General features: G+C 43.2%; 1 protein-coding gene across 2 annotated transcripts in view; it reads left to right on the top strand.

The window, feature by feature from the left end:
* The window catches only part of dock11 (dedicator of cytokinesis 11), a 325,211-nt gene that overhangs the window by 137,037 nt on the left and 175,518 nt on the right, over positions 1 to 12,656 (top strand). For both annotated transcript variants that reach the window (XM_072270403.1, XM_072270404.1), the window contains exons 23-25: positions 5,362 to 5,451; positions 8,834 to 8,949; positions 12,002 to 12,071. In XM_072270403.1, coding sequence (XP_072126504.1) covers positions 5,362 to 5,451; positions 8,834 to 8,949; positions 12,002 to 12,071 — 276 coding nt within the window. The remainder of the gene's footprint in view (positions 1 to 5,361; positions 5,452 to 8,833; positions 8,950 to 12,001; positions 12,072 to 12,656) is intronic.

The raw sequence follows: 12,656 nt of genomic DNA, 5'->3' as shown, positions 1-12,656 counted from the left end.
GTCACTTTTGCATCAAGGAGAATAAGCAAGGCAGAAAGCCACTATGCCCAGATTGAGTGGAAAGTACTCAATTGTCTTTGAACTTGAGAAATTCCACCAATTCTTCTTTGGTCAACGATTTACACTACTGACAGATCATTGCACCTTGATGTCAATTTTTGGTCCACGTGCAGGCATTCCTTCCTTGGCTGCTAGTCGAATGTAAGGTTGGGCTCTATTACCATCTGCACATCAGTACGATATAAAGTACGAGGTCCAAGAACCATTCGAATGCTGATGGACTATCTAGACTTTCCTTAGTTGTTACAGCTCCAGAGCCATCTTGGAAAGCGATCTTTTACTTCAAGGAAGTACCTACGGCTCCACTAACTGTGGCACAATTCCAGAAGTGCATGCATACTGACCCTAAACCGGTGACATGGTAACTCATGAATGGAAAAGACAGCCGACCATAGAGTTCAACCTTTACCAGGCTCGGTGGAAGGAGCTCACAGCCCATGCAGGATGTTTAGTATGGGGCCACCATGTTGTCATTCCTCCACCATTCAGAGAACAGGTGCTTGGCGAGCCCCGTGCAGGAAACTGTGGCATAGTGTGCATGAAGGAAATGGTGCACAGCTGCTTCTGGTGGTTAGGACTGGATGTAACCATTGAAGGGAAGGCCATAGCCTGCCCACATTGTCAGTGAATGAGAAATGTTCTTCAACTTGTTCCTTGACATCCATAGGAATGGCCTGAAGAACCATGGCAGAGGACTCACATAGATTTTGCAGGACCTATGGAAGGCCTCGTCGTAGTGTGCACCCAGCAAATGACCCAAGGTTGCCATCATGAGGAGCACTACATCTCAAAATTGCATGGACGAACTATGTTATATCTTTAGCCATTTTGGGCTTCCTGAACTGCTTGACAGTGGTCCACAACTCCTCGCTGAAGAGTTTTAGGCAAGCGGTATTCAGTAAATCAAGTCAGCACCATATCATTCAGTCACTAATGACCTTGCTGAAAGATTCCTGCAATGAAACAAGCCCTCAAGACTTCAGTGGGAAGTCGATCCCTTAGCACTTCCTTGCTGACATACCGCAACTCACCTTGTGCCACCACCGCAATGGCTCCAGGCACTGCTCTGATGAAAAGACAGCTTCACACCCACCTTGACCTGCTTAGACCCCAAACACAAAACAGATTGTGCTATATGAACAGAAACCCCAAGTGGAGAGATGTGTGTCAAAGCACAGTCCAGAAGTTTCACAACTAGAGAGAGAGTAGTTGCCCGGAAATGCACCTCTGGTACAAAGTGGATATCTGTGAACATGGTGGCACAACCTGGTCCTGTGTCATACTCAGTGGAAATTGGTGACCTCAACATCTGGAGGAGGCAGATTGATCAAATGTTGCCCACTTCTGAGACTACTGAAAACCAACTCAAACTGACTAATCCAGATCCACTTATAGAAATGGGACAGTGTTCTGAGACGACTGCAAAACCACTGTTAAGGTCAAATGACACAGCCAGTGCTCCCCCGTCATCTGTGCTTTCTAAGGTGCTCCCTACTGACAGTGCAGTACCCAAGCCAAGATCTATATATACACCACCAAGAGTTAAAATGACTTTGGCATCATCCCTAAGTTGCCGGTACCCTCACAGGAACAGGCAGCCTTCAGACAGATTGAATCTCTAGTTTAGTGACTAACCCTCAGCACATGGGGCAGAATAATCCCCAGGATTATGCCTGGGAATGCAAACAGTCTACCCTCTTTCCTTAGTTTAGAAAAAAAAATGTTTTTTTGTTGAATTTGATGATTACTCTGTTGAATGTTAATAGTTCAGCAGCTGGTCTGTGTATGGGAAAGAGGGAGGGATATGTTATGTATTCATGTGTATTTTGATCCTTACGGGCTGCTGTCAAATTTTCCTGTGTGTTATGTACTGAAGGTAATGTGAGAAAGCATTCTGGGTAGATGACTTACAAGCAAAATAACCAGTTCCTCACCACTCTGTCTCTCGTGCGTGTTTTTCGTAGCCAACCGGCCTCCCAGTACCACAAGCATAACAAGAAGCCCTTTGCTCTCTAGCCTTCCTAATGTGTGAAGATGCAGGTCGTGACCTTCCACACTCATCATAGGCATTGAATGACTTCCTGTGTATCACCAGTTAGAACAAGATGTGATCTGGCCAGAACTGCATCATTTGAGCACTGCCTGCTGCTGTGCTTTGCTTGATCCCGCCTCCTGTGGGTCACCATTTCTGGGGAAGAGCCAAAGCTGCCTAGTTTCCCTCTGCTGTAATCCATCCAGGGCACATGTTCTACTTCATAGCCAGGGGAATGGAGCAGGAGGAAGTGAAAGTAGGGTTGCACAGAACAGCTGATTCTTTCTTTAGTATGCAACTTGACCTGAGGTTGCACTGTCTGTCAGACATGTACACCTGCACCGGAGGTCACACTGTCTGACAGACATATACATCCGTACCGGAGGTCCCGCTGTCTGTCAGACATATACATCTTGACCTGAAATCACACTGCCTGTCAGACATAGAAGTGCCTATAAAAAGTATTCCACCACCCACCCCCCCCATGGAAGATTTCATGTTTTATTGTTTTACAACATTTAATCACAGTGAATGTAATTCAGCTTTTTTGGTGCAGATTTGCAGAAAAAAGAGTCTTTTCATGTCAAAGTGAAAAAGATCTCTACAAAATAATCTAAGTTAATTACAATTATTAAACACAAAATAATTCATTGAATAATTATTCACCTTCTTCAAGTCAGTATTGAGTAGATGTACCTTTGATGGCAGTTAAGCCTTGAGTCTGTGTGGATAGGTCTCTATTAGCTTTGCACATCTGGACACTGCAATTTTTCCCCATTCTTCTTTACAGAACGGCTCAAGCTCTGTCAGATTGCATGAGGATCATAAGTGAGAGCCCTTTTCAAGTCCAGCCACAAATTCTCAATTGGATTAAGGTCTAGACTCTGACTTGGCCACTCCAGGAGAATAACTTTGTTGTTTTTAAACCATTTCTGTGTAGTTTTGACTTTATTCTTGGGGTTATTGTCTTGCTGGAAAACAAATCATCTCCAAAGTCATAATTCTTTTGCATACTGCATCAGGTTTTCCTCCAGGATTTCCCTGTATTTTGTTGCATTCATTTTACCCTCTACCTTCACAAGCCTTCCAGGGCCTGCTGCAGTGAAGCATCCCCACAGCATGATGCAGCCACCACCATGCTTCATGGGATTGTTTATTTATGATGATGTGCCATGATTGGCTTGTGCTAAACACAACATTTAGTCTGATGGCCAAAAAGCTCAATTTTGGTTTCATCAGACTATAGAACCTTCTTCCAGTTGACTTCAGAGTCTTCCACATGGCTTCTGGAAAAACTCTAGGCAAGATTTCATGAGTTTTTTTTTCAACAGTGGCTTTCTCTTTGCCACTCTCCCATAGAGCTGTGACTGGTGAAGCACCCGGGCAACAGTTGTTGTAGGCACAGTTTCTCCCCTCTCAGCCACTGAAGCTTGTAACTCCTCCAGAGTTGTCACAGGTCTCTTGGTGGCCTCACTCACTCACTAGTCCCCTTCTTGCACGGTTAGACCTTCCAGGTACTGGTGTATATTTACTACAATCAATTGAAACACCATGGCTTTACACAGGTCTCCAAAAACAGATCCCGATTTAATTAATTATGTAACTTCTAAAACCAATTGATTACATCAATGATTATTTGGTGTGTTATATTAAAGGGGGGTGAATAGTTAAGCGATTAATTATTTTGTGTTTTATATTTGTAATTAATTTAGATCACTTTGTAGAGATCTGTTTTCACTTTGGCACAAATGAGTCTTCTTCTGTTGATTAGTGTCAAAAAAGCCAAATTAAATCCATTGATTTTCAATGTTGTAAAACAAAAAAACATGAAAACTCCCAAGGGGGATAAATACTTTTTACACGCACTGTACATCTGCGCCTGAGGTCACACTGTCTGTCAGACATATACATCCCACCTGTTGGCTAACTCCATTGAACATTAGTGCTATCTGTTTTTAAGTTCTGGAAACATACATGTGCACATTCCAGTCTGATCAGAGAGGGGCAAAGCTGTAGATGGCAGATGTCTAAATTCAGATTAAGATTTATTGCTCACATGCACATCTAAACACACAATGAAATGTGTTGTTTGTGATGACACCAGCACAGCTAAGGATGTGCTGAAGGCAGCCTTAAGTGTAGACACTCATTCTGGCTTTAACACCTTATGCCTTCAATGTTCCACAGGACAACGCAAGCAGCAACAACAGCAAACAAGCCCCTTTTTCTATCCCTCCCACCCAACCAGCTTCTCACAAATTCAGACAGGCTTCAAACCCCAGGACAGGCTGCCTGAGGTTCTCCTGTCTTTGCACCCCCCACCCCCCCCCGATTCTCAGACTTGCTGATATTAGGCCTCCAACTTCAGACTTCACCCCAGAATGCCGATCCTGGCGCAATTAAGATCGTATGGAGTGAGGGGCAAGTAGTGGACTGCACAGCCAAGGTAGACAACATTAAGGGGGAAGTAAAAGTTGATAGTCGTGGTTGATAGAAACAGAACTCCCACAAGTCTGTGGAGTGCGACCACTGTTATTCACAATTTATATTAATAATATGGAGTTCAGGAATCAGGAATTCAGTAAGTTTGCAGGTGGCACCAAATTGAGAGTGTCTCATCAAATGGCAGCAATTTGAAACCTGCAGGAAGAATAGGCATATGACTGACAAAAAAAAAATCCCATAGGAAAATTAAGTCACACATGATGAAGAAAATGGGGTGAAGGAGCAAAGGAGTTTTAGAGTGTGAAGATACAAATCCAATGAATCACCAGTGAAATAAGTTGATAGCAAACCAAATACTAGGGTTTACTTCCAGAGGCATAAAATTAAGAGGTTAGTGGCTGGCCTCTATGGAATTTGGTTGGATTGCAACTGGAGTATAATTCCGAGATCTGGTTGCTGTATTTTCGAAGGAAAAGAGAGATAGTGGATCAGGTGTGTGTGAAAGGAAAGATTTATAAATGTGATGTCAGAGCCGGAAAGTAGAACAACAAGTAAATGTCTTTGTTGAGATGGAATATGCCCAAATGTTTAAAGCTGGTCAAAGCACCATATTTTGCATTCTAAATTTTTGCTTTATACTGTTTCTATGTACATGTGTGTGGAGTGATCAAGCAAAGGCTTTTCACTGCTTTCAGTACCTGTGACAATACTGAACCAATTAGCAAGCACAGGAAATTAGAAACAATGGCTAAGTGTTAGTATGCGGATTTTGTGTTACTCCAGCAGAAACCTCTTCTAATATGTGATCTCTGCTTTGTCTACAGGACCAGTACTTGCACAATTTCTTCCACCACTGTCAGATGAACCAATCAGCAACACAGGAGAACACTGGAGATCTTGTGAAGCATTTGAAGGTAACTGATAGCATTCAGTCTGACTAATATGCAAGAAATTTACAAAACACCGTTAGATCACAGTTGGAGTATTATGTGCAGTACTTGTCGTCATACATGAGGAAAGATGTAGTAGTGATTTTTCAGCCCTCTTTCTCCCCTCCCCCACCTTGCTCTGTGTCTGTCTCTCCCTCCCTCTCCCCCCTCTCCCCCCTCCCCCCCTCCCCCCCCCTCCCCCCCTCCCCCCCTCCCCCCCTCCCCCCCCTCCCCCCCTCCCCCCCTCCCCCCCCTCCCCCCCTCCCCCCCCCTCCCCCCCTCCCCCCTCTCTCCCCCTCCCCCCTCCCCCCCCTCCCCCCCCTCCCCTCTCCCCCCCCCTCTCCCCCCCTCTCCCCCCTCTCTCCCCCCTCTCTCCCCCCTCTCTCCCCCCCACACATTTAGGTTGCCTTTTATCCTCCCCCCTATTTTAACAAAACCACTCGTGTCTGTCCTGCCTTTACTAAAAACTAAAGCATTACTGGCAACATCCACAAACCTCTGCTTCCCACTCCCAAGTAATGTCATGTATTTCCTGCAATGTCTTCACTAGAGCCACACAGGGTTCTCCAGCTGTGGTCTAACTTCCACAGTTCTGAAATGATTCTGACCTTTACATTCAGTGTCGTATTCTTTACAGGGAAGTCCCCTGCATCTTTTTAACCATCTTAGCTACCCGCCTGCTTCCAGCAGCGATTTTTGTAGATGCACCTAGTATCTCCCATGGTGTCAATGGGAGACCTCAGCACTTTGTTAATTTAATCCTCATCTAACCTGACCCTCTCCAGATGCAGAACTTCACCCTTCTCCAAAATGCATTTCATTCCTGCTCTGTTTTTCTTCAGCCTGTCTAATTTTTCCTGACATTGAACCATGTGGTCAATTTTTACTTAAACCATTGGCATGAAGCCTAACACTGCTGGCCATTGCCCCATGAACCTTTGCTTCTTATCTCTGAACTAATTTTGCTTGAAATTCAATGCTTTGCTCTGAAGGCCACTGGCTGTTCCTGATTAGGTTTGCTTGTGAAACTTAACCAACAAATTGATAAATTCTGCATAAACCTCATCAGATAAATTGCTCTCATCAAAGCTTTGTGCTTCCTCTTAGGGAAAACTAATTGTAGTCAATTATAATCTTGTTGTAACAGTTCTTTTGATTGTTGAGGCCTTACTAAACAGTGTTATACACTGTCCCTTAACATATGTCTCCAGTAACACATCGATGGCTATGTTTGTCTGACTGCCCTGTCAGTCTGTGTCCTGCTGCCTTTTCCCACTGAGATGGCCTCCCATGTCATGCTTATCATGATAGACAATTTAAAAAAAATAGACAGGCTCAATTAATTCCTCACTTATAGGTTAGGATATCTTTGGGCTCTGTATCTAATGAGCTATCACTTTCAAAGATTTGAAGTTTCTTAATATCTTCATTCATGATTTTCATCATATCTACTATTTTAGTCTTTTAACTACAATATGAACTACAGTGGTTCATGAAGTCAGATACAAAATGTTAAAGTCAACATCATTCCCATGCCTTCTATTACCACACTTACGTTTTGTTTAGATTGTTAAAAGATTATTTTTTGCCTATCCTTTTATATTTTATTAAATATGTTTGTGTTTTCTTTGATTTTAAGCTAATTTTCCCATGCACTCCTTTGCTTTATAGATTTTATTTTTAATTTCACCTCTGAACTACTTATAACCTTTTGGCATTTCATAGCGTTCAGCATCTGACAATAGTCTCCTTTATAAAATTATCCCTCTTTATACAAACCTTGCCGTTTTGGGTAGAGTTTGAGGGAAGTTTGTTTTAGAGTGTAGGCTTTGAGGGAAGTTTTGATGGATGGAATTTGAGGGGAGTTTTGGAAAGTTTGGGGTCTGAATAGGTGGTTTGTAACTGGATGGAAATTTGGGAAGAGTGGGGTTTTCTAATTTTTTTTTTGTTTCCCACTTTCCTGACACTGATCTGCTTTGGGTAATTTCTGGTTCTAAGTGGCCTTTCAACCTGGTGGAATTGTGCTGGGTTCACTTAAGAGTGTTTCACCATAGTCTTTATCAAGATTGAGGGAGGTACCATGGAATGCTTCAGTATGTTGTGTACAGGTTCCTTGGAATCTAAGTGCTTAGACTATTTATAGAGGTACTGATATAGAAACTGAAGAATTTGTATTGTTATGTACCCCGTAACTGGGTTGCCAAACCAGCAGAAATGGATCAGTCAGTTGGAGTCTGGATTACTAGAACTAAGAAAGTTTTATTAAAGAAACAAGCAACACAGTACTCTAATCAAAAGGATAATAAATGCAACAGTTCAGCAATGATAAACACACATGTACACAGAATTAGGATAACAGGATCAATCAAGCTCTATCGTCGTCTAGGGGTAAATGACCAGTTTCAAAGTGACGCAAAGTTCAGTTCAATTGAATTCAGTTCAGTTCGCAGTAATCACTGCCGTGGGAGATGGACAGTGGGGGGGAAGGAGAGAGAGAGCAAAACGAATGAATATTCAAATGGCTTCCACACAGACCTTCGATATTCTTCGCAGTCAGCTTTCGGGCAAGCCCTTTACGATGTCTTCTGAGGTCACCGACCGTGACCCCTCCGTTTCCAGATACGATCATTTCTCTGCGGTGAACCTGGCACCCAGGCAAGGGTGGACACACACCAGGTTCCCGCCGATCGTGCCTTTCCACCTTGTGCGTTTATGGCTTGGTCCTGCGACCAGCCCTCCAAAACTTCCCACCGACTTGTGGGAGGTGCACTGCTTCCAGGGTCTCGTTACCTCGGGGTGTCGTGTGTGTCTTGCCTTAGCGAACCTGTCCCTTTTTATCCTCCTGCTGGGGTATCGCCTGTCCATCACTTCAAACAGTTCAGGGTTCAAAAGGGGGAGCCGATCTTGACAGCTCTCCTTCCGTTAAACTCTCCCGTCCCTTCATTAACATCTCCAAATGCTGCTTCATTGTTTTCCTTATCTCTCTTTCTCCTGAAGACAGGTGGCAGACCAACTGCTGATCCCACTGGTGCCAGCCCAGGCCAGCTAACATCTTAATCTATGTGTATTCTCGTCACAGTATCAATCATTACATTCATGTTTTTGCATATTACAACTTATGCCTGTAAATGAGTTGTATTTAATATTTTAAAAAACAATTAAGTTAGAAATAATCATCAAAGTAAAGTGTACAAAAGAAGGATGGTGTTTAGTCCATTGAATCTGTTCTGCTATTCTTTGAGATAATCACTGTTCCACCTGCATTAAAATGTATGGTTAATGTGGTCAGCTGTGACCTGGAACGGCAAGCAAATTTCGAAGTACCACACACATTCCAAAGAAGAAACTTCAATCTGTTTCCTTCCAGTGTTTGCATGCCATGGAGACCAGTGTGATGATCAACTTCCTACCAACAATCTTAAACCAGCTGCTACAGATCCTTACCAGGACCAGCCAGAGTGATGTGGCAGTGAATTCTGTCAGGTACATTATATATATATATATTGTTTTAAATATTCAGCCTCTCTTCCACCTCTTCTATTCCTCAACCCCTACTTAAAACAAAAATAAATCGTTAGTGGTGCATGCATTTCTGAGTGCCTCTACGCATGTGTGTGAATGAGTGTGTGTGTTTGTGAGAGTCAGTGTGTATGTATTGGTGTGTGAGAGTGGGACAGAAGAGAGTAGCAAACCTTTTCCATGAATTTCACAAGAGTGTGAAAAAGATGAACGCAGTGTCACTGAAGGCGATGGGAATGGCGAAATCAAGTTTTTGCTCATGGATTTACATTTTAAATTGTACCTTGGTTAGAGATGTTCCAAAAGAAGAGATGGTTAAATCTGAGGTTGAGCAAGTAGGCAGAATGAAGGCAGATCCGCATCTTATAGGGATTGAGGTGATTACAAAGAAGGAAAGTAAAATCATGCAGACATTTGAAAACAACAATGAGAATGTTCCAATCAAGGCACTGTTTAAACAGAAGTGACGCAGCTCAGCAAATACATGGGCCACAGACGAATATAGTACAGTGCAACATAGGCATGGGTACTGATGGGAAGAATGATTAGAGACTCGCGTGGAAATTAACCAAGAATAGTTTGGAGTAGTTAAATCTAGGAATAGAAGAAGGCTTGATCTGCGGTGAGTGGCATCACAGGTAAAGTCCACCCAACCATTGAGCACATCTACTTGAAACATTGTCATAGAAAAGCAGCGTCCATCATCAAAGATCTTCACCACCCAGGCCACGCACTTTGCTTGCTGCTGCCATCAGGTAGAAGGTAAAGGAGCCTCAGGACTCACATCACCAGGCTCAAGAACAGTTTGTACCCCTCAACCATCAGGCCTTTGAACAAAAAGGGATAGCTACACTCATTTAAAGACTCATTTAAGGACTCTACTAGATTGTTATTTCATGCTTGTTATTTATTGCTATTTATTTATATCTGCATTTGCACAAGTTTGCTGACTGTTTAGTTACTGTTCTATAGATTTTCTAAGTAAGTCTGCACAAAAAGAATCTCAGGGCTGTATGTCATGACAAGTATGTACTCTGATAATAAATGTGACTTTGAACTTTGATTATGTGATGTTACAGGGTTAGGAATTGGCATGGCACTGATGTGGATGCAGGAATCAAAGCAAAATGTGGTCAAGGTTGCAAACATTCGGAGTTTGGTTGCCTGGGGATGGTGGAGTTCATGGTTGGGAAATAGTGTGTGGAAGGCAGATAGAAAACGATGGATTTTGCCCTCAGTATTCAGCTGAAGGGAAATACTGGATGTTCGACAAGCAGTTTGAGTATCTGCAAATGGGCTGGTGAACCAAGGTGTGATCAGCAAGGACGTGGAAACTGACAAGGTTTAGAGCATCACCAATGCACACGCTATTAATGGGAAAGGGACAGGAAAAGTCCTTGGGGAATACCAGAGGCAATGGTGTAGCAAAGTGGAGAATGCAGTCCTGTTGATTTCCTGACCTTAATCAACAAGGAGTCTGATCAGACCTGGTGATCCTAACCTCGTCATGTAACTGACAGTGGAGAGCGCGGGGGGCGGGCGGAATTCTGTTATCTGATTTTTTTTAAATGTGTAGCCATGAGCACAGTTGAATCACAAACTTGATTTAATGAACTTGCTTATGGCCCCTCCTGATTTGCCCCTTGAACTGGTGGCTTACCAGGAGGCAGATTGGAGTCAATTATATTGGTGGGTTGGGAGTCACATAAAGGTCAGACTGAGTAAAGACAGCAAATTTCCTCCACCTGCCCCCCCTCCCGATGGGCCTGGGCATAATCAGTAGTTAGTGTATCCAGCTCCATGTTGACCTCGGTCATTAAGAGTCACATCACCACTTGCAGTTTATCTGGAACTGCCATTCACATCCAAGAAGGAAGAAAATAAAGTTTAATATTTATACAGCACCTGACACATCCTCAGGATGTCTAAGAGTGTAGTACAGGCCATGAGTAGCACAGTGAAGCAGCTGGCAGAGTTGTTGATCTACAGCTCCAGCAACCTGGGTTCAATCCTAACCTCTGGTGCTCTCTGAGGTTCAGATAAATATCGGCCAAATGCAGCTCAGTACAACTAGCTTAGATGGACAACTCGGTCAGCATAGACTGGTTGGGCTGAAGGGCCTGTTTTCATGCAGCTGTGTGAAGTCTGCATATTCTCACTGATGTGCAACTTGGTAGGTTAGCTTGCCACTGTAAATTGCTCTGGAGTGTGAATGGTTGTGTGTCTGGGAATTGGTGGGAATGTGGGGAGAATACATTTGGATTAGTGTAAGTGTGGTTCAGTTCAGTTTTGGTGAAGGTTCAGAAGGCCAAACAGCCGGTTTCTGTTTTTGGTGCAGATTCAGAGGGCCTAAGATGGCTGAGTCTCCAACTAATGCGATCTTCATAGTGTGAGCATTGTAGTCTTGTGTACCAGGCTAAATTCCACAAGCACCAGCATAGTATTGAACAGAAAATCTATTTTTACTTGTGTTTGATAAAGGATAACTGTTCCCTAAAACATGAAGAGCTCCCTATTCTTTGAGACCTGTCATGGGATCTTTTAAATCCCCTTCTGTGAGCTTCAGCTTAACATCTCCCTGAAAGGTAGCCCCTACATCAGTACTTCACTCCATCAGTACCACAGTGGTTTCCCAGCTGGGGTCATAGGCTCCAGATCTGGAGTGAATACCAATTTTTTTTCTTTGCATCGTGCCCCCCCCCCCCCGCCCAATAATCATAAAAACCACCGATGCTGATGCTTCCAACTGAGGTTTTATCTTATTAGTAAGTTCTTGTTAATACTTTTCTCTGTTCCACAGCTGTTGTGGTGGATTTGAAAGCTGGCCATTGGATTACTAGTCCAGTGGCTACATTGTCACATGGTGATGAAAGTTAAATCATTGACAAATTGATGTTCGTTCTGAGTAGAGGACCAGTAATACTGAATGGGCTTAGATCCTACTGCTTTATTGATACATGTTCTTGTTTTACTTCTGCAGTATGTGAATACCTTGATTCCCTTACCTCTTTTTCAGGGTAATGATACACATTGTGTCAAAGTGTCACGAGGAGGATCTGGACCACTTTTTGCGATCTTATATAAAGGTAACTTACTTTACAAAAATGTAATGACGTTGAAATTAGATTTCACTCACATTATTGCTTCAAATAATCATAGGTGGTGGGTTTACCTTTGACAATATCATCTATTCAATAGAAAAAACAAAGGCAAGGTGCAGTTCAAGCACTGAGCATTTGGTGGCACATTGAGCCACTGCCTCGTAGTACCAGAAACCAGGATTCGATCCTGACTCTGTGCTGGTTGCCCGTCGGGTGTAGGTGAAAGGCAGAATTGCAGGGTGGCGGGAGGTAGACAACAAAGCTAATGGGACTGTAAGATTATTGTAGGATTGATGAAAATGAGTGACTGTTGGCCAGTGCGGACTCAGTGGGCCCAAGGGCCTATTTCTATATCTCTAAATGCCTCCATTGATCATCAGATGATGATGCGCTTTAAACATTGAAAATATAAGGGGATGGTGCAGAATCTGATGTTTCTTTGATCTGTTGGGTGTGAAGTTTCAAACGTTGATCAGATTTGACAGCAGAATCTGACAGTCAAAGAGGAGACTCTAGACTATGGATACTGGAGTCTGTCACAGCAAGCAATCTGCTAGGGTGATGCAGCAT

This window comes from Mobula birostris, chromosome 10, assembly GCF_030028105.1.
Source record: "Mobula birostris isolate sMobBir1 chromosome 10, sMobBir1.hap1, whole genome shotgun sequence".
Taxonomy (NCBI): Eukaryota; Metazoa; Chordata; class Chondrichthyes; order Myliobatiformes; family Myliobatidae; genus Mobula; species Mobula birostris.
Note: the sequence above shows the minus strand (reverse complement) of the source record. Positions and strands in the feature narration are given on the sequence as shown.